Source organism: Polypterus senegalus, chromosome 13 (assembly GCF_016835505.1).
Source record: "Polypterus senegalus isolate Bchr_013 chromosome 13, ASM1683550v1, whole genome shotgun sequence".
Classification (NCBI taxonomy): domain Eukaryota; kingdom Metazoa; phylum Chordata; class Cladistia; order Polypteriformes; family Polypteridae; genus Polypterus; species Polypterus senegalus.
The window spans coordinates 7996154-8018319 of NC_053166.1; the positions used below are offsets into that span (position 1 = coordinate 7996154).

The window sequence follows — 22166 nt, forward strand, 5'->3', positions numbered from 1 at the left end:
GGCAGGTCATTGTCATACTGAAAGGAGAGCCATCACTCCAGTCTGAGGGGGTGTGCTCTCTGCAGCAGCTTTTCTTCAAGGTCCTCTCTGTATTTAGCTTCATTCATCCTCTCCTCAGTTCTGACCAGTCTCAATGTCCTTGAGCCCCCATAGCCTGATGCTGCCACCACCAAGATCACCAACGTTGTTTACTTCAGAAGGGAATACTCAGGAGTGACTTGGCTCATCAGTACATACATAAAGGCGCTATACAAAGTCATAAGCAGGAGAGCTCAAACTCCAGCAGTGATGGTGTCATCCAGTAGTCACTGTACCTGCTGGGACTCTTCACACAGAAATATGAAAATCAATGGTGTTTACAGTAGGAAGTAGTTATAATAAGAAAAGGCGCTATATAATGATAAGGTGGCAGGTTCAGGATCCAAGAGTGACTCTCTGTGTGTGCCAGAAATATGGAAAGAAGCTGCGTTCATGATGGAAAGGCGCTATATAAAATCATAAGGTCACAAATTTAAAGCCGGCATTGACTTTGTGTCACCAGTGAGTCAGTATGCCTGCTAGTCCTCACAGAACTGGTGCTCACCAAAGAAAGGCACTACATAACAAGGCACTATATAAAGTCACAAAGCATCATATTCAGTCTTCTAAAGAGTGACACACCATGAGATGAGGACGTTGTTGTAACAGCCAGCGCTCACAGTATTGAAACATGGTAAGAGCGAGCAGTGTTCATGATGGAAGGCGCTATATAAAATCATATCGTAGCACACTCAGCCTTCACCATTGACTTTCTTTGTCATCCAGGGAGCCACCCTGCCTGTGAGGCCACCTAGTGGACAACATGAAGTTCACAGTAGAAAGGCCCTGTGCTTATGAACTCCTCCAGTGACATGCGCAGCGTCCAGCAGTGTCACTAGAAAGAGCTGTCACACCTGCCTGGCCTTATAATGTGGAAATCAGGAAAGAACTGTGGAATGTAGCTCTGATTTGGAGGTCACTTTGGATGAATATGACAAAGACACAAATACAATTAAGATGAGGCTGATATCATATTTAATGCTATAAGCAAATGTTTATTTCAGATTTAAAAGGCTACAGGGGTCAGCAGAGGAGCAAAGGGGGCTTATGAAGTGTAAAGCGGAGTGAAGATCAGCAGACCTCCAGGTGGTCCTCTGTGGATTCAACAGGCTCCATGTTTGGCAATATATAGGGGACTGGTGGCACCTCTGTAAAGGAAAGACATGAGAAGAATAAGACCAGTGAGCCGAGATGTCCACGCCGTGACGCTTCCTTCATTCCACTCACAGGAGACTTTAAGAGCCGCACTCAGCACCACCTGCACACCTGAGGCAGGTAAGGGACGGCAACACCTGTGGTGGTCCTGGATCAGGTGACCACTGCCCACTGAGCATGATGGCTTAGTTAATAAAAAGAACACACTGCAAACAGGGAGTCAATATGTAGAATATTATGGGATATCTGAACTGTTTCTATCTCTTTATGTTAAAGGCTGTCTGACGCTGCACACTCGTGATGAATGAGGACAGAAGTGACTAATAATTATTAAAAAGACAAGATGACCCCAAACACACCTAGCATGTCAGACCACCATGCCAGTTACATGACCTGCCTGTGATCTGAGTGTAAAACATAGGAAGGCCATATGTCCTCCCTTCAAGCTCCTTCACTACACACCGTGAAAGGCGCTATATAGAAGTTCTAAACCTGCCTGTCCACTCCCAGTCACAGATCTTCTGACCGTTGTCTGTGACACTTTGTGTAAAAATGGAAACAACTGATAGGAGACTCAAGATGGTCTGACGAATATAAAAGTTAGGTGGGGAACAGAAATAGAAGGGTAGGATGAAGGAGAGCAAGGGTTCAAAATGGAGAAAAAGAATAAATGATTAAAATACCACAGTCATCCTCTGCAACGTGAAGGCCAGCTGCTCTTGTGTGACGTGTGTTGTGGCGAGTACAGAGTTCAGTGACAATGTGACACGTGTGTGCCAATCAGCAGGCACTCTGAGGTGCCATCATCACTGAGTAGAATTACCTGAACTCTGAAGTTTTATCTTCTTTACCTCAATCACCTGCCTGACCTCGAGACCCCCACACTGCTCACCTGAAGGCCATCGCGGCCCACTGAGTGAGATTTGCTGGTCACAACTTAACACACAGACCTGCAGGTGACAGAATTTGAACTTTTGTCCACAGATGTTGAATAAAGTCACACACCAATGATGTCAGCCACACTGAAGGTGACAGTCTTAAAGCGACGTCACATTACTGCTCTTCAGAGGGGATGTCAGACTTGACAAGTGCAGTTGCTGATCTCGTCACCTGAGTATGTCAAGTTATATGAGTAGAAGTCACAGTGCATGTCACATTACACAACTTCTAAGTAGTGGGAGCGTCAGCCTTGATGACTGGTGTTGCTGATTTCACCACCTGAGTACACCAGTTTAAACATTAGAAACCCCCGGGCATGTCATGTTAACTCAACGTCACACCTTCTAGTTAGAGGGGATGTCACACTTGACAACTGCAGTTGCTGATCTTGTCACCCAAGTATGTCACTTTATATGATGAGAACTTGCTGGTGACGTCACCCTACACGACGTCCAGTCACAGTTGATGTCAAACTTGCCAACTGTCTTGCTGAACTTTTTGCCTGCGTATCTCAAATTACACGACTAGAAATCTCTGGGGATGTCATCTTCCATGACTCCGTGGTGACAGCCAGCTCAGTGTCACATTTCCACACTGCCACATGTCCTTCATTATTAGTGACAGCCAGTAATGTGCTGCCTGTTTAGCTGTTCCTCGTGTTCAGGGTTGACAGGTTTGGTGACTTCAGCCACCGTATCTCTCCCTTGTTTAACTTTCTCGATTTTTCGATTGGTTTGTAAAACACGAGACATCAGACAGACGAGTCCCTCCTCTCTATGCAGGGTCCAAAGCTGTCGTGTTGCTTTTCACTCATCGCAACATTCACTGGGCTGCACTTCCTGCTGATCACTCATTGGCTGTCAGCGTTACTGCACACAGGCTCCGCCCCTATACCAATGTCACCTGTTGGAAGCCACGAGTCACAAGTTGGTTGGACAGAAAAGCTGGAGATGTCCAATGACATGACTGCCGGTCACACTATGACGGCCCCCCCGACTCGATGACGTTACGTAAACGAAGTCTACTTGTGAAAATAGATGGAAAAGTCTTGTAGTGTGACACGGCCATAAAATGACATGCTCAGGTGACGAGATCACAAACAGCAGTGGCCACTTTGACTCTCCCTGCCTGTTTGAAGTTGTGTGATGTGACAACAAGCCCCCTCTGACCTCACCCTCCTCTATCCGCCCTGTAAAGGTGGTCTCTCACAGACAGAAAGTTCTTGATGGCAGTGCAGACTGAAGAAGAAAGGCCTGACAGATACAAACACAGAGAGAAGAATCAGAAAAGGGAAGAATTAAAGGATTAACAGCAGAAGCGCACTGCGGACCACCAGCTAACCCGCTCCCCCCAAACACACAGCAGCCTAACCCATTACTACACCGGAGTTTGATGATTTGTAAGACTCGACTAAAGAAAGAGGATTTCCAGAAGTTTACAGGGAGAGAGTTTGGAGACTTTTAGTGAGAGGCTGACATTACTGTGTTTAACATTGGAGTTCACTTTGAAAAGGCGCTATATAAACTGTGAGCCATTGTGACGTGTCCTGTGTGTTCCTCAGTGAGTACGTTTATCAGCAGTGACACATTGTTGAAATCTGGAAATTAGAGAGCTGTAACTGGAGACTATCTCAGGCTGGAAGTCACCTTTGAAAGGCGCTATATAAAGTTAAAACAATGTCTGTACTGTCACCGTCACTGTGGGGTCCTGAGTGACTCAATTCACCTGCCAGAGCTCACAGAACACAAATGAACTGTTTTATCTACAGAGTGGCTTAGGATGAGCGTCACTTTTAAAATGTCACCTCATGTTATTTTCAGACCTGGAGAGCATCCCAGTAGCACTAAGGCAGGACACCAGTCCATCACTGGACCCACTCACACTTGTACTGGGAGAAGTTGTGAATTGCCAATCAACCTAACCTAACCCATGAAGACACCATGAACTTAACAGCTGAGCCCAATATTCAGGATGCATGAAGCAGCAGCGCTAATCACTGTGCCGCCATACTATCAAACTGTAAAAAGGCGCTATATAAAACAATAAGCTTCAATCTGAGTCTTCAAGTCTCTTTGTGATCCTTTGTGAGTCACTGCATCTCCAAGGAAACATTGCTGCTCTATGAAAATCTCACTTTAAATGGAATTCACTATGAAAAGGCGCTATATAAGTCATTGGTTTGTTTGGTGACTTCCCATCATGGCCTGCCTTGTGTGATCTCCTGCAGGTCCAAACCCTGCTGGGCCCATAATGGAATTAAAGTGCTGTGCTTTAACTTGAATGGGCCTTTAGATGGACTTCATTACACAAAATCACCAAACGGTCTTCCTCAGTCCCCTCCATTGATTCCCTCATAGATTCAAGTTAGCTGTCCAAACGCCAACATCTGAGAGCTCAGGTGGGTTTCAAAGCCCTTGTTACTCACCGTTTGACCACACAGTATGAGCAGACGCTGGCGTAGGTCTTGCCATCGCTGGCACACACGGGGTTGACGAGATTCGTGCAGTCAAGATTCACGAGGGCCTTACAGTTGGGCTACAGAAATGGAGAGCAGAAGGTCAGGTGGACATAAGCAGCCAGGAGGAAATCTGAAGGAGAAAACTGAGGAGACCCTTACCTGTGGGGGGATGTCTGCCCCGCTGGTCAAGTCTGAGGAAGAAAAGAGAGTGAAACCCGTCACTGAATACTCCCTGAAACATCTAGAAAAACTTAAATCTTCATCCAATTTCAGAAACAAACATTGAGGAGGACTTCTTGGTAAGAATCTGTCATCACATCACACGAAAAACACCCGTCAGTGTCATCGTCACATACAGCAGTCCAGTTTTTATTTTATTAGTATTATTATTTTATTTATTTATTTACATATATTATATACTTTTTATATATTCTATATATCGTATTTATCTATTTCTAGTATATACTGTATACTCTATTTTTTATTTATTTATATATACTATGTACTATTTATATATTCTATATATCATATTTATCTATTTCTAGTATATATACTATATCTATTTATTGTATAAAGTATCTATCTATTTATACCTATTCATATGTCATATAAACCCAGGTGGCACAGTGCCAGTGCTGTTGCCCGCCATTAGTTTCCATCCCGTGTCCTCCCCCCATGCACTTTGCGTGTTCTCCCCATTGATATGAAGCTTCACCTGAGCTCTCCTCCTAATTAAAGAAGGGGGCTTTGTCTGACCTCTCGTATTTTCCTAAAATGCCTCACATTTTACAGATTTTTCCAGGGGTGTGTAAAGTTATACGCACAACTCTTCCTAAATTAACATATTTAACTTGTTCATCTGGGAGAAAAAGCAGATCATCACAAACAAACCTCACACGGAGAGAACACACAAAACCGACATCAGCAGAAATCAGAACTAAACTTGACAGTTCATTGAATTCTTTCCCATTAAACCTTCTTAAAGTCATTTTTTCCTAATTTATCAGTTTGTCACAAACCTGCCGACTGTGCTAAAGACTCAAACTGACTAAGCAGGAATCTCACCTGAGAGGCAAATGAAGGCGACGCACAGCAGCAGGATGCGCATGGCAGACATCTTGACTCGTCTCGTTGGCGTGTGTGTGTGTCAGACTCAGACTGGCTACCCAACACGCTGGTGCCCTCAATTTATAAGGCACATCCGGGTAACAAACAAACAAAAAAGCCTGCAGGAGTGACCCTCCCGATTATTAAATATTCAAAACTATTGTAAATGAAGAAAGGCCTTGGAGATACACATGTCACATAGATAGATGGTATCCCACCTGGCCTGTAAAAGACCCCCAGCAGCTGATCCTGGTTTCGCCCCTCATTGGCCATCAGTAATGGATGCTGACTGCTTTGCTGATCTTCTCTCTTTCTGCCCAGCTTTGCTCTGATCAGCATGTGATGTCTTAATAACTCTTATTATCATCCTCTTATTATGTTGTTGTATTGTTAAATGTACTTTTATGTCACCTGTCACTCATGTCAGGGTCAACACTTCTGCTCGCCCTTCTGATTTCAGTTCTGTTGCCTTATCGTCGTCAGCCTTATGCTGGTGTTGAGTTCCATGAATCTTTTCCTTAAGTTAAAGTTTTCTTCTAATTGTTGTTTTTGAGAACAAACAGGGTGGACTTGTGATTTCTGAATATTTCACTGGCCCTTTTCCTGTGTTGTTCAATCAGACCCCAATAACTCCTGTCCTCAAGATGCCCCCCTCAAGTCGCTCATCACAGGCCCGTGTCTCTCCTCTCCTCTATGTAAATAAGTCTGCTTGATCCTAATCAGTCGGCTATCATGGAGGGCCATTCCACCGAGACGGCTCTTCAACCAGTTTTACGGTTTTATCTTTCAGTGCTATAATAATAAATAATAAAACACGTTTTCTTGACTTAGCCATACTTGTCGTTCTCCCCAGAGGACCACATGGCATCAGCTGGAGTCTCTGCAAGTCTTTCTGAATGGAGGAACACCATCTGCAGTTCAGCCTAACAAAGATGGCCTGTCTTGATATGCCAGCTCCTCAGTCTGTTCCCTGTCAGCTTGGCTCACTACCACAAACTCCGGCCATCTTGGTACACAACCTCGGAGTCACGGCTGATGACCACCTGCCTTTGATGGACCACCTTACTATGGTCTGTGAGATTTACTCTGGAGAACATCTACAAGATCAGATCACATGTGACAGAGTACGCAGCACAACTCTTGGTCCAGGCTTTCATCTTGTCACATCTGGACTACTGTGACCTCACTGCTGGCAGGAGTACCGTCATGTGTCACCAAGTCACTACAGATAACTAAAAATGCAGCAGCATGTCTGGTGTTCAACCAGCCGAGACTGGCACATGTCACTGCTGTCATCAGAGGACTACACTGGAGTCACGTAGAGTCACATATGAAGTTCATATCCTTGGTGCTCATCTACAGAGTAGTCAGTGACTCAGTGCCTACGTGTGTGAAGACACTTATGAGGTCATCTGGTCCTTCTTGACCACTCTGGACTGCTGTTGAATAGTATCTGGTGATGGTGGCATCAAACCTCAATGCAGACTCTTGTCATGTGCAGCTCCTGGCTGGTGGAACAAACTGCCCACCTCTGTCCAAAGACTCTCGTTTGGTGAGTTTCTATCTGACAGTTAAGGGCTCTGTTAGGTGTTGTCACCTTGTCACTCCCTGGCATTTTGTTTCCAGCTCTTCACTTGTGATGTTCAGTTTGTACCCTTGTCCTGTCACATTTAGGATGTCTACTCAGTTATGTTTTGTAGGTTGCTTTGGACTAAAGTGTCTGCTAGGCACATCAATATAAATGTGAATGTCACTTACACCATTAGTGAGCATTTTATGAAGTGTAATCAACATCTGCACGTCACTCGCTGCCATCGCTGAACGTCATGGTGACTCCACGCGTGTTCATCCTGACAGCAGCTCTGTGACTTTCTCTTTGTCCACAGCTTTCTAAATTCTTACATTCTGGTTACTTGTGAGGGAAGTGAGTTGGTAAAAGTCAAACAATACGTCAGCGGTGATGTCACAATCTTTAACCATTATGGCTTCATATAGCGCCTTTCATGGTCGAGTGATGCCCTTTGTTTGCTGTTCCAATACACCTGACTAACTGAAGTTTGTGGATGTTTTCTAGGAAGTCGACGGTGGCAGGTCAAGTGACTCTTAGGACTGACTCGCTGATGTTATAGACCACCTTCCATAGTGAAGACCACCTCAAAGGTAGTTTACAAATGCAGTGTGGACGTGTGACACTTGACAGGACTCACAAATTGTCACTCAGGGAGTCAGCGAGGTGGAAATGTGACAAGTAAGTCTGTGATTTTATATAGCGCCTTTCAAAGTGATGACAATGCCACACTGTAGACGTCTCACCCTCTGGCCTGCTTTTTCCTGAACAGGGTCATTGGGGGTCTGATGGAGTCTATGCCACTTAACACAAGGCAGAGAACAAACCCTGGGCAGGGCGCCAGTCCATCACAGGGCAAACACACACACACCTCACCTGCCAATTCACCAGACATGCACGTCTTTGGACTGTGGGATGAAACAGAAGCAAGCACCAAAAAGAAACCCACACAGACACGGGGAGACCACGCAAACACCACGCAGAGCGGACCCCTGACTCAAACCTGGGTCTCCTCACTGCGAGGCAGCAGCACTAACACTGCGCCACCGTGCCACTCACTGTGAACGTCGTTCTCCACGTATTCAGTCTGGACCCTTGCAGGTCATTCATTCAAATGCACAGGGTGGGTTAGCGGTGGGATTTGCATTTCAATCCCATAAACCGCACCCTGAGAGCTCCAATTTAAATTTGTTAATATTCAAAATTTACATTTATTTATTGGGTTGGCGCTTCTATCCAAATCAAAAGTCCATTCTAGAAAGCTCCTTGCATAAATCGACAATGTGAGCCCTGGCAGGTGAACTGACTCATTCAGAGTGCTGTGAAAAAGTATTTGCCCCCTTTCTAATGTCTTCTACTTCTTATATTTTACACAACTAATGGCAATGAATGGCACTGAAGATATGTCACTGCCATCACAAACTCGAGCTTCGACCCATCTCAACTGCCTATCAGGGGAACTGCGAAGTTGAGAGACGTCACAGGGTGGGCACAGAGCATCTAAAGGGTACCTCACATCTACAACACCTGTGAAGGTACGAGGCTTTGAGAAGCATAAAGTTGGAAGCATTAAATATTAAATGCAGTCACTACTGAGAAGGGAGCTGTCACACAACTTACTGGAGGAAGATCTCGTCCAACTGTGACAAGGGTGGAGATTCAGACAGAGGAAAAAAGTAAACTGGAAAGGTTGGAAAATTGGTCAACGTCCATAAAACTGGGAATGTTGGATTGCTGTGTAAGTTGAATGAACTGGGACATCTAATAGTGGGTTACAGTGACGTCAGGCAGTGGGGCATTTCTGTTACTGCAGAATTAAACCTCCTATAGCAGATGATCTGAAAAATGAAGGACTGGACACATCTGAGACAATCAGACGGAGTGGAAGGAGCAGGAGGGAGCATGAGGAGATTTATATGAATGACTACTTGGAGAACCAAGTCCTTGAATTTTTAATAAAAACATGAACACAAGTTGAGCAGGTCCTGTAAAACAAAGTCAAATTTCATAATGAGGCCCATGCAGTGCAAGTCCTGCTGGATGTTGGACACTTTAGAGGAAGGCTTGGAGGTGCCAATCGTCTTCTAGGTGGGCTTCATCTGCAGGAGATGCCAGCTGATCCTACACCTCAAACTCGGGGTCGCTTACCTGGAGGAGGAGTTGGCTGGCGTGCATAGAGAATTCCTTCAGAGAGAGAGAAAGAGAGAGTGTGCCCCCCTAAGTTGGCATGGAAGAGACTCAAGACATGTAGAAATAGGTGGGTCACGGTCACAAGGTGTAAGGTAAAGGGTGCACACTGTCCAGGGGCATCAACCCCAGAATTGGCGGTGTCGGACCGTTTTCAGGTGCTGGTGAAGCTGGACGGGGTCTCTGAAGATTCTGCTGTGGTAGACATGGATGTGAACAGGAGAGGCAGTGATAGTTGGGGTCTCAGTCATTATGGGGGATTAAAGCACAGGTTTACTCCAGAGACAGAGACGTTCACATGGTGTGTTGCCTTCTGTGTGCACAGGTGAGAGACCCCCCTGGATAGGCTCTTGGCCAGAGTGGGGGTGGATCCAGTTGTCATTGTCATTGTTGGAACAAATGACATACATGAGGACAGTCTGTCAGCCTACCCTGTCAGTCTGCGATCCAAATTTAAAGAGTTAGGTGCCAAGCTGAGGAGCAGAACGTTTACATTTATTGGCTTGGCAGACGCTTTTGTCCAAAGCAACTTACAAATGAGGTAAACATAATCGTGTAACAGTAGGCCGGGGCCTGTTAGTTCAGCAAGTGTAATAGGACAGGTCACGAAAGAAAAGATGTAATAACTAAAGTTTACAATCCTAGCTTACAATCACTACAGAGACTAAACCTAACAAGAAATTCACCAAAAAGATACAAATATCACAGAGCTGTGTTTGATTTTTGACAAGGTGGTCTTCTCCGAAGTTCTGCCTGTGCCACGTGGTAGTCCAGGTACGTCTGATGAGATTAGAAGGCTTAATTCATGGCACAAATCTTAATGTCGGGTAGAAGGAGTCCGGTTTATGGGGCATCGAGATTCCTTTTAAAACAGATGAGACTTGTTGAGCTGCGGTGGGTTACATCGGAACTGGAGGGGCACCAATGTGTTGGGGATGTCAGTCGGGGATTGTTTAAACTGGGGAATTGGAGGACAGGGAGTTTAGGACAGGCCAGGTTAAGAACTGGACATGAGGAGATGAACAATAGAGTAAAAATCAAAGTGCATTGTAATGTAAATTGTAACCCAAAGTTAAAAGGCAAAAGTAAAATGAGTAGCACATTAAAAACAGCTAGAAGTGTCAAAAAGAACAAAGTGAGCTGCACTTGAATGTAGTGGAGCAGAATTAGGATATTTTAAGTAGACACCACAGAAACTGGGCTAAATAACAAAGACGGGTCAGTCGATCACAGAGGGGCACACAATTAATAGAAGGACAGACAGAACAGAAGAGGAGGTGGGCTCGCTGGTTAAGTCAAACAGAATTTAAACACACGTCCTCTTCAGCTGGACGATGAGCCCCGTCTTAGTGAGGACATCTGGCTTCAAAGCATTAGGGAAAGAGGCCTTATATTAGGAGAGTGTTACGGACCACCCAATGCAGACACCAGTTTCAACACACATCTTTGTATGAATATTAAAAAGGCACATTTACAGGGGGATTGTCCTGCCCTCTGCCTCAAGCGCCCTGCCGGAGTTGACAGTCAGATAAACTCCCTTCCATTGACGACACAGACGAGAGTTTCCAGTTTGCTTTCTTTACTGAAGCCAGTCGGAAAACGTAAATTGGAAACACAATAATGTGAGAAATTCTCACGTACAAACTCACACAATAAACTTAATGGCAGAATTACTTATTCTTTACAAATATAAGAAAAAAAAAGAATAACGTTCACTTGAATGGTCAACATTATCTGTGCATAAGAAAGTCTGAAGGAGGTATAAGGACTCATAAGTACATTAATAATACAGTGAAAAGTCAGAAAACAGCGGTAAGTTGATACAACTTTTAACCTTAAAAATACTTCATTAAATAACTTTAAATACTTAACAGAATCACAAAGATGCATCAATACAGAGAAATGAACATCTCTAGACATGTCTACGTACCGACAATGCCTTCAAAGCAAAGGAAGTGAGACAAACACCTGCTGCTCTCCGTTTGCTTGAACTCTCTGGGGCTCCGCTTGATGGCGTCATTGCCCAGAGCAGTAGAGTGTTGTACCGTGTTAGCCATAGACTGATACAGGAGAGAGTCGGCTGAAATGACGCCTTTGATTGGCTAACTAAATAGATTACAAATGCAAGCTTTCAAGGCAACTAAATGTGTTTTTCCACTGCATAGTACGGCACGACACGGTTCAGTTCAGCTCACTTTTGGGGGGTTTTCCACTGGGAACAGTACCAGGTACCTGGTCCTTTTTTTAGTACCACCTCAGCCGAGGTTCCAAGCGCGCCGAACCGTTACCAAAACGAGACGTGTAAACTCTGCTGGTCACTGGTTGGCCGGAGAAAATCTGCATTACTGCGTCACTGAACTTGCGACACGAGACACAACAGACCCGCTAGATTTTTAGCACAGCCAGCGAAGGTTCGGACGCACCATTTTGTTTTAACCAAAAATGGCTGTTTCGTGGTCTATTGAGGAAGTACAGACGTTCCTCGTTGGTAGCCGAGGAGCGGATCCAACGAGAGCTGGATGGGCGACGCTGAATGAAAAGTTTTCAGGAGGTCGCTAAGCTCTTGGCACATGGCTACCATCGGACTTACAAACAGTGTAGGGACAAGTTAAAAAAAATGAAGAACGAGCAGTAGAGGCGGCGCAACTATAACGACATGTGAATAATCCCGCCCACTCTAAAGCGGTACTAAACTGCAGTCAAACGCAAAACCGAGCCGAACTGAGCCGAACCAAAGTGAGCTGTACTGAACCGTGCTGTGCCGTACTATGCAGTGGAAAAGCGCCATTAGGCCCCTTTATCAGGAAAAGTGTAACAAAGAAACTGAGGAATCCTCTCGCTTATATTGGGACAGCAAAGTGATTTGTTTCTTTCATCTTAACAACCTTTTTGTTCAAATGTTAGCAAAATGAATACACCTGAGATGAATTAACGCTGAAAGAAAAGAACAATGAACTAATAAAATGTAGAGATAAGATCACCATCACTAGAGAAAGTCCTGCAAGGTTCTTATTTGAAGTGCATTGTCTGTAAGATCGGCCTCTGATGTGGTCAGCTGGTCACTCAGTCTGTTAGTCCACATATCTGCTCCTAAAACTCTTGTCTCTGTTCAGACCATTTTGTAGAGAGTTGAATTTAAGCAGAAGTTTGTATTCCCATTCTCTCCGCTCCTGTTGGGTCTTGAAATTCCCCATAAGTACAGTGACCCTCAGATCCTTCATGCTGTGGCCATTACTGTTAAAGTGTGCTGCCAGCGGAAGATCAATACTGTTCTGATTAATGTGACATCTATGTGAGTTCATTCGCTGGCCCAGTGTCTGACCAGTTTCCCCAACATACAGTCCATACATACAGGTGTGGCACCTGTGCACAAATCTCCACGAAAGATCAGGTAGTTATACCACATTGCCAGCAGGAGCATAAAATAAAGGGTCTGTTCACATGCAAATCTGCTAATGTGGTCTACCTCTTCATGGGCATAAGATGCCCCAACACCGCGGCTGAACAGGTCTCATCTGTTTTAAAAGGAATCTCGATGCCCCATAAACCAGACTCCTTCTACCCGACATTAAGATTTGTGCCATGAATTAAGCCTTCTAATCTCATCAGACGTACCTGGACTACCACGTGGCACAGGCAGAACTTCGGAGAAGACCACCTTGTCAAAAATCAAACACAGCTCTGTGATATTTGTATCTTTTTGGTGAATTTCTTGTTAGGTTTAGTCTCTGTAGTGATTGTAAGCTAGGATTGTAAACTTTAGTTATTACATCTTTTCTTTCGTGACCTGTCCTATTACACTTGCTGAACTAACAGGCCCCGGCCTACTGTTACACGATTATGTTTACCTCATTTGTAAGTTACTTTGGACAAAAGCGTCTGCCAAGCCAATAAATGTAAACGTTCTGCTCCTCAGCTTGGCACCTAACTCTTTAAATTTGGATCGCAGACTGACAGGGTAGGCTGACAGACTGTCCTCATGTATGTCATTTGTTCCAACAATGACAATGACAACTGGAACCACTCTCTCTCTGGCCAAGAGCCTATCCAGGGGGGTCTCTCACCTGTGCACACAGAAGGCAACACACCATGTGAACGTCTCTGTCTCTGGAGTAAACCTGTGCTTTAATCCCCCATAATGACTGAGACCCCAACTATCACTACCTCTCCTGTTCACATCCATGTCTACCACAGCAGAATCTTCAGAGACCCCGTCCAGCTTCACCAGCACCTGAAAACGGTCCGACACCGCCAATTCTGGGGTTGATGCCCCTGGACAGTGTGCACCCTTTACCTTACACCTTGTGACCGTGACCCACCTATCTCTACGTGTCTTGAGTCTCTTCCATGCCAACTTAGGGGGGCACACTCTCTCTTTCTCTCTCTCTGAAGGAATTCTCTATGCATGCCAGCCAACTCCTCCTCCAGGTAAGCGACCCCGAGTTTGAGGTGCTGGATCAGCAGGCATCTCCTGCAGATGAAGCCCACCTAGAAGACGATTGGCACCTCCAAGCCTTCCTCTAAAAAGTCCAACATCCAGCAGGACTTGCACTGCATGGGCCTCATTATGAAATTTGACTTTGTGTTACAGGACCTGCTCAACTTGTGTTCATGTTTTTATTAAAAATTCAAGGACTTGGTTCTCCAAGTAGTCATTCATATAAATCTCCTCATGCTCCCTCCTGCTCCTTCCACTCCGTCTGATCGTCTCAGATGTGACCAGTCCTTCATTTTTGAGATCATCTGCTATAGGAGGTTTAATTCTGCAGTAACAGAAATGCCCCACTACCTGATGTCACTGTAACCAACTATTAGATGTCCCAGTTCATTCAACTTACACAGCAATCCAACATTCCCAGTTTTATGGACGTTGGCCAATTTTCCAACCTTTCCACTTTACTTTTGTCCTCTGCTTGAATCTCCACCCTTGTCACACTTGGACGAGATCTTTTTTCCAGTAAGGTGTGTGACAGCTCCCTTGTCAGTAGTGACTGCATTTAATATTTAATGCTTCCAACTTTATGCTTCTCAAAGCCTCGTACCTTCACAGGTGTTGTAGATGTGAGGTACCCTTTAGATGCTCTGTGTCCACCCTGTGACGTCTCTCAACTTCGCAGTTCCCCTGATAGGCAGTTGAGATGGGTCGAAGCTCGAGTTTGTGATGGCAGTGACGTATCTTCAGTGCCATTCGTAGCCATTAGTTGTGTGAAATATAAGAAGTAGAAGATATTAGAAAGGGGGCAAATACTTTTTCACAGCACTCTGAATGAGTCAGTTCACCTGCCAGGGCTCACATTGTCGATTTATGCAAGGAGTTTTCTAGAATGGACTTTTGATTTGGATAGAAGCGCCAACCCAATAAATACATGTAAATTTTGAATATTAACAAATTTAAATTGGAGCTCTCAGGGTGCGGTTTATGGGATTGAAATGCAAATCCCACCGCTGACCCACCCTGTGCATTTGAATGAATGACCTGCAAGGGTCCAGACTGAATACGTGGAGGACGACGTTCACAGTGGGTGGCACGGTGGCACAGTGTTAGTGCTGCTGCCTCGCAGTGAGGAGACCCAGGTTTGAGTCAGGGGTCCGCTCTGCGTGGTGTTTGCGTGGTCTCCCCGTGTCTGTGTGGGTTTCTTTTTGGTGCTTCTGTTTCATCCCACAGTCCAAAGACTAGCATGTCTGGTGAATTGGCGGGTGAGATGTGTGTGTGTGTGTTTGCCCTGCGATGGACTGGCGCCCTGCCCAGGGTTTGTTCTCTGCCTTGTGTTAAGTGGCATAGACTCCATCAGACCCCCAATGACCGTGTTCAGGAAAAAGCAGGCCAGAGGGTGAGACGTCTACAGTGTGGCATTGTCATCACTTTGAAAGGCGCTATATAAAATCACAGACTTACTTGTCACATTTCCACCTCGCTGACTCCTTAAGTGACAATTTGTGAGTCCTGTCAAGTGTCAAACGTCCACACTGCATTTGTAAACTACCTTTGAGGTGGTCTTCACTATGGAAGGTGGTCTATAACATCAGTGAGTCAGTCCTAAGAGTCACTTGACCTTCCACCGTCGACTTGCTAGAAAAAATCCACAAACTTCAGTTAGTCAGGTGCATTGGAACAGCAAACAAAGGGCATCACTCAACCATGAAAGGCGCTATATGAAGCCACAAAGGTTAAAGATTGTGACATCACCGCTGACGTATTGTTTGACTTTTACCAACTCACTTCCCTCACAAGTAAGAATTTAGAAAGCTGTGGACAAAGAGAAAGTCACAGAGCCGCTGTCAAGATGAACACGCGTGGAGTCACCATGACGTTCAGCGATGGCAGTTAGTGACGTGCAGATGTTGATTACACTTCATAAAATGCTCACTAATGGTGTAAGTGACATTCACATTTATATTGATGTGCCTAGCAGACACTTTAGTCCAAAGCAACCTACAAAACATAACTGAGTAGACATCCTAAATGTGACAGGACAAGGGTACAAAACTGAACATCACAAGTGAAGAGCTGGAAACAAAATGCCAGGGAGTGACAAGGTGACAACACCTAACAGAGCCCTCTGTAGATGAGCACCAAGGATATGCTACGTGACTCCAGTGTAGTCCTCTGATGACAGCAGTGACATGTGCCAGTCTCGGCTGGTTGAACACCAGACATGCTGCTGCATTTTCAGTCATCTGCAGTGACTTGGTGACACATGACGGTACTCCTGCCAGCAGTGAGGTCACAGTAGTCCAGATGTGACAAGATGAAAGTCTAGACCAGGAGTTGTGCTGCATACTCTGTCACATATGATCTGATCTTGTAGATGTTCTCCAGAGTAAATCTCACAGACCATAGTAAGGTGGTCCATCAAAGGCAGGTGGTCATCAGTCGTGACTCCGAGGTTGTGTACCAAGATGGCCGGAGTTTGTGGTAGTGAGCCAAGCTGACAGGGAACAGACTGAGGAGCTGGCATATCAAGACAGGCCATCTTTGTTAGGCTGAGCTGCAGATGGTGTTCCTCCATTCAGAAAGACTTGCAGAGACTCCAGCAGAGGCCAAGTGGTCCTCTGGGGAGAACGACAAGTATGGCTAAGTCAAGAAAACGTGTTTTATTATTTATTATTATAGCACTGAAAGGTAAAACCGTAGAACTGGATGAAGAGCCGTCTCGGTGGAATGGCCCTCCATGATAGCCGACTGATTAGGATCAAGCAGACTTATTTAGATAGAGGAGAGGAGAGACACTGGCCTGTGATGAGCGACTTGAGGGGGGCATCTTGAGGACAGGAGTTATTGGGGTCTGATTGAACAACACAGGAAAAGGGCCAGTGAAATATTCAGAATTCACAAGTCCACCCTGTTTGTTCTCAAAAACAACAATTAGAAGAAAACTTTAACTTAAGGAAAAGATTCATGGAACTCAACACCAGCATAAGGCTGACGACGATAAAGCAACAGAACTGAAATCAGAAGGGCGAGCAGAAGTGTTGACCCTGACATGAGTGACAGGTGACATAAAAGTACATTTAACAATACAACAACATAATAAGAGGATGATAATAAGAGTTATTAAGACATCACATGCTGATCAGAGCAAAGCTGGGCAGAAAGAGAGAAGATCAGCAAAGTAGTCAGCATTCATTACTGATGGCCAATGAGGGGCAAAACCAGGATCAGCTGCTGGGGGTCTTTTACAGGCCAGGTAGGATACCATCTATCTATGTGAAGTGTGTATCTCCAAGGCCTTTCTTCATTTACAATAGTTTTGAATATTTAATAATCGGGAGGGTCACTCCTGCAGGCGTTTTTGTTTGTTTGTTACCCGGATGTGCCGCCTTATAAATTGAGGGCACCAGCGTGTTGGGTAGCCAGTCTGAGTCTGACACACACACACGCCAACGAGACGAGTCGAGATGTCTGCCATGCGCCTCCTGCTGCTGTGCGTCGCCTTCATTTGCCTCTCAGGTGAGATTCCTGCTTAGTCAGTTTGAGTCTTTAGCACAGTCGCCAGGTTTGTGACAAACTGATAAATTAGGAAAAAATGACTTTAAGAAGGTTTAATGGGAAAGAATTCAATGAACTGTCAAGTTTAGTTCTGATTTCTGCTTATGTCGGTTGTGTGTGTTCTCTCCGTGTGAGGTTTGTTTCTGATGATCTGCTTTTTCTCCCAGATGAACAAGTTAAATATGTTAATTTAGGAAGAGTTGTGCGTATAACTTTACACACCCCTGGAAAAATCTGTAAAATGTGAGGCATTTTAGGAAAATACGAGAGGTCAGACAAAGCCCCCTTCTTTAATTAGGAGGAGAGCTCAGGTGAAGCTTCATATCAATGGGGAGAACACGCAAAGTGCATGGGGGGAGGACACGGGATGGAAACTAATGGCGGGCATCAGCACTGGCACTGTGCCACCTGGGTTTATATGACATGTGAATAGGTATAAATAGATAGATACTTTATACAATAAATAGATATAGTATATATACTAGAAATAGATAAATACGATATATAGAATATATGAATAGTACATAGTATATATAAATAAATAAAAAAGATATAGTATACAGTATAAACTCTAAAAATAGATAAATATATATATATAGAATATATAAATAGTACAAAATATATGTAAATAAATAAATAAAATAATAATAATAATAAAATAAAAACTGGACTGCTGTATGTGACGATGACACTAACGGGTGTTTTTCGTGTGATGTGATGACAGATTCTTACCAAGAAGTCCTCCTCAATGTTTGTTTCTCAAATTGGATGAAGATTTAAGTTTTTCTAGATGTTTCAGGGAGTATTCAGTGACGGGTTTCACTCTCTTTTCTTCCTCAGACTTGACCAGCGGGGCAGACATCCCCCCACAGGTAAGGGTCTCCTCAGTTTTTCTCCTTCAGATTTCCTCCTGGCTGCTTATGTCCACCTGACCTTCTGCTCTCCATTTCTGTAGCCCAACTGTAAGGCCCTCGTGAATCTTGACTGCACGAATCTCGTCAACCCCGTGTGTGCCAGCAATGGCAACACCTATGCCAGCGTCTGCTCATACTGTGTGGTCAAACGGTGAGTAACAAGGGCTTTGAAACCCACCTGAGCTCTCAGATGTTGGCGTTTGGACAGCTAACTTGCATCTATGAGGGAATCAATGGAGGGGACTGAGGAAGACCGTTTGGTGATTTTGTGTAATGAAGTCCATCTAAAGGCCCATTGAAGTTAAAGTACAGCACTTTAATTCAATTATGGGCCCAGCAGGGTGGGGACCTGCAGGAGATCACACAAGGCAGGTCATGATGGGAAGTCACCAAACAAACCAATGACTTATATAGCGCCTTTTCATAGTGAATTCCATTTAAAGTGAGATTTTCATAGAGCAGCAATGTTTCCTTGGAGATGCAGTGACTCACAAAGGTTCACAAAAAGACTTGGAGACTCGGATTGAAGCTTATTGTTTTATATAGCGCCTTTTTACAGTTTGATAGTATGGTGGCACCGTGATTAGCGCTGCTGCTTCATGCATCCTGAATATTGGGCTCAGATCCTAAGTTCATTGTGTCTTCATAGGTTAGGGTTAGGTTAATTGGCAATTCACAACTTCTCCCAGTATAAGTGTAAGTGGGTCCAGTGATGGACTGGTGTGTTTGGGGTCCTCTGAACTTTTTAATAATTATTAGTCACTTCTGGCCTCGGTCATCACGAGTGTACAACATCATTAACATAACGAGATAGAAACAGTTCAGATATCCCATAATATTCTACTTATGGACTCCCTGTATGCAGTGTGCTCCTTTTATTAACTAAGCTGTCGTGCTGAGTGGGCAGTGGTCACCTGATCCAGGACCACCACAGGTGTTGCCGTCCCTTACCTGCCTCAGGTGTGCAGGTGGTGCTGAGTGCGGCTCTTAAAGTCTCCTGTGAGTGGAATGAAGGAAGCGTCACGGCGTGGACATCTTGGCTCACTGGTCTTATTCTTCTCATGTCTTTCCTTTACAGAGGTGCCACCAGTCCCCTATATATTGCCAAACATGGAGCCTGTTGAATCCACAGAGGACCACCTGGAGGTCTGCTGATCTTCACTCCGCTTTACACTTCACAAGCCCCCTTTGCCCCTCTGCTGAGCCCTGCAGCCTTTTAAATCTGAAATAAACATTTGCTTTTAGCATTAAATATGATATCAGCCTCATCTTAATTGTATTTGTGTTTCTCTCATATTCATCCAAAGTGACCTCCAAATCATGACTGCATACCACAGTTCTTCCCTGATTTCCATATTGTAAGGCCTGGCAGGTGTGACAGCTCTTTCTAGTGACACTGCTGGACGCTGCGCCTGTCACTGGAGGAGTTCTTAAGCACAGGGCCATTCTATTGTGAACTTCATGATGTCCACTAGGTGGCCTCACAGGCAGGGTTGCTCCCTGGATGACAAAGGAAGTCAATGGTGAAGGCTGAGTTTGCTATCATATGATTTAATATAGCGCCTTCCATCATGAACACTGCTCGCTCTTACAATATTTCAATGCTGTGAGCGCTGGTTGTTACAACAACTTCCTCATCTCATGGTGTGTCACTCTTTAGAAGACTGAATATGACACTTTGTGACTTTATATAGTGCCTTGTTATGTAGTGCCTTTGTTTAGTGAGCACCAGGTCTAACAGGCATACTGACTCACTGGTGACACAAAGTCAATGCCGGCTTTAAATTTGTGACCTTATGAATTTATATAGTGCCTTTCATCATGAACATCAGATTTTGTTCCATTGTTGTCTACTGAGATCCATGTCAAGTGCAGTGACTCGCTAAGCTCACAGAATGTCACTCTTGGTGGCTGAATGTGCCCCCTTATTACCTTCTTTAGTGTATTTTGTTATATAGTGCCTTGCTATCATGAACACAAATCACTTTAATATTTAAAGGACCAGCAGGTGCAGAGACTCGTCAGCTTTCTGATAGAACCTGAAAATGACAAGTCATGATTTGATGGTGTGGCCTTTTTATAGCGCCTTTCCATCATGAATGTTTCTTCTTTCCACATTTCTGTATTATGAGACCTGGCAGGCACACAGAGAGACTCACTCAGCTCACAAGAAGTCACTCTTGGAGACTGGACCTGCCACCTTATCATTATATAGCGCCTTTTCTTATTATAACTCCTTCCTACAATAAACACCATTGATTTTCATATTTCTGTGTGAAGAGTCCCAGCAGGTACAGTGACTACAGGATGACACCATCACTGCTGGAGGTTGAGCTCTCCTGCTGATGACTTTGTATAGCGCCTTTACATATGTACTGATGAGCCAAGTCATTCCTGAGCATTGCCCTTTGAAGCAAATGATGTTGGTGACCTTGGTGGTGGAAGCGTCAGGCTGTGGGGTCTCAGGGACAGCGAGACTGGTCAGAACTGAGGAGAGGATGAATGAAGCCAAATACAGAGAGGATCTTGAAGAAAAACCTGCTGCAGAGAGCACACCACCTCAGACTGGAGTGATGGCTCTTCTCTCAGTACGACAACTACCTGAAGAACGCAGCGAAGACCACTCTGGAGTAGCTTCAGGACAAGAGGGTCCTCGATTGGCCAACTCACGTGAGAGACTTGACGATGGCAGTTCACAGGTGCTTCCCATCCAATCTACTGAATTTTGAGAGTATCTGTTAGGAAGAAGTTGATGAGCAGCCCAAATTCAGATGTGCAGAGCTTTTAGAGACTCACCAAAGATGACTTACAGCCCTAGATGTGAGGTTGGTTTAGCGTAATTAAATGTTTATTTGCTCCGTGCACAGCGCTACACACCACAGGCTCCTTCATTCATATCTAGATATCCTTTTGCGTTCCAAGCTTGCATTTTATACTTTTACTGTTAGGAAAGTCATTGAACTTACCTGTCATGACTGTAAGCATCCAGAAGATTTGAGGTGTTGATGCTGATGATGAGGGGATTGGAGCGGCGCAGCCATTTTCAGGTTTCTGGACCAGCTGTGGTGTTAAAGCAGGTGCTGAGTCTACAGACAAATCTCATGGTTTACCAGGTCATCCTACATCTCTGTCCTCACCTGTGGCCATGAGCTGTGGGATGACATGAAGAAGGACATTCTGATCACAGCAAGAAAGGAGGTGAGGGTGGCTGGGCTGACACTCCATGATAAGGTAAGTAGCCTGCATCAGCAGTCGGAGTCGAGAGGACTGTGGATGAGACTACAAGGGAAGTGCAGAAGGAGGAAAGAAAGCAGATGAATGTTTTGTACTGCAGTGGAAGAGGATTTGGAGGTCTGTAGGAGGTGATGTAAAATGAAAAAAAAAACAACTTGTGTTTGAACCCAAGACTGTGCTGTTTATTTGAGTCTCAGGGTTTGGGCGTCAGTGGTGCCCCCTACTGATTATTCATCCAGTTGCTATGTTATGCTAACAGATAACACATCACAAAAACAGTTAGTAGTAAAATTAACAGCATTTGTCATTCCAACAGATGGCGCATCACACAAGTGAAAACTGCATTTATGAATCCCATATCAAATGGCATGTAACATGGACATGGACATTACATGGTGCACCGCAAACATTTAACGCTGATGTCTGTTTTGATTAGTTAGATTTTAACACGTCTTAAACAGGTAGTATAGCTAGTGGCACCATCTGGAAGAATGTATGGTGTAATAAAAAAGCATTGCATTTTTCACTCCAGCAGAT

The 22166-nt window shown here is 44.6% G+C and overlaps 2 protein-coding genes across 2 annotated transcripts; one reads left to right on the forward strand and one right to left on the reverse strand.

The window, feature by feature from the left end:
* Nucleotides 1-1047: 1047 nt before the first annotated feature.
* LOC120542816 (serine protease inhibitor Kazal-type 1-like) lies at nt 1048-5777 on the reverse strand. Its single transcript, XM_039775492.1, has 4 exons — nt 5696-5777; nt 4790-4821; nt 4598-4707; nt 1048-1226 (listed from the first exon to the last, which is right to left on the reverse strand). Exons 1-4 carry the CDS (start codon nt 5745-5747, stop codon nt 1181-1183), a joined length of 240 nt encoding a protein of 79 aa, XP_039631426.1. The 5' UTR covers nt 5748-5777; the 3' UTR covers nt 1048-1180.
* An 11572-nt stretch (nt 5778-17349) lies between these two features.
* On the forward strand, nt 17350-19652 carry LOC120542865 (serine protease inhibitor Kazal-type 1-like). Its single transcript, XM_039775567.1, has 4 exons — nt 17350-17442; nt 18322-18353; nt 18437-18546; nt 19474-19652. The coding sequence occupies exons 1-4, from the start codon at nt 17391-17393 to the stop codon at nt 19517-19519; spliced, it is 240 nt and encodes a 79-aa protein (XP_039631501.1). The 5' UTR covers nt 17350-17390; the 3' UTR covers nt 19520-19652.
* The last annotated feature ends 2514 nt before the right edge of the window (nt 19653-22166 follow it).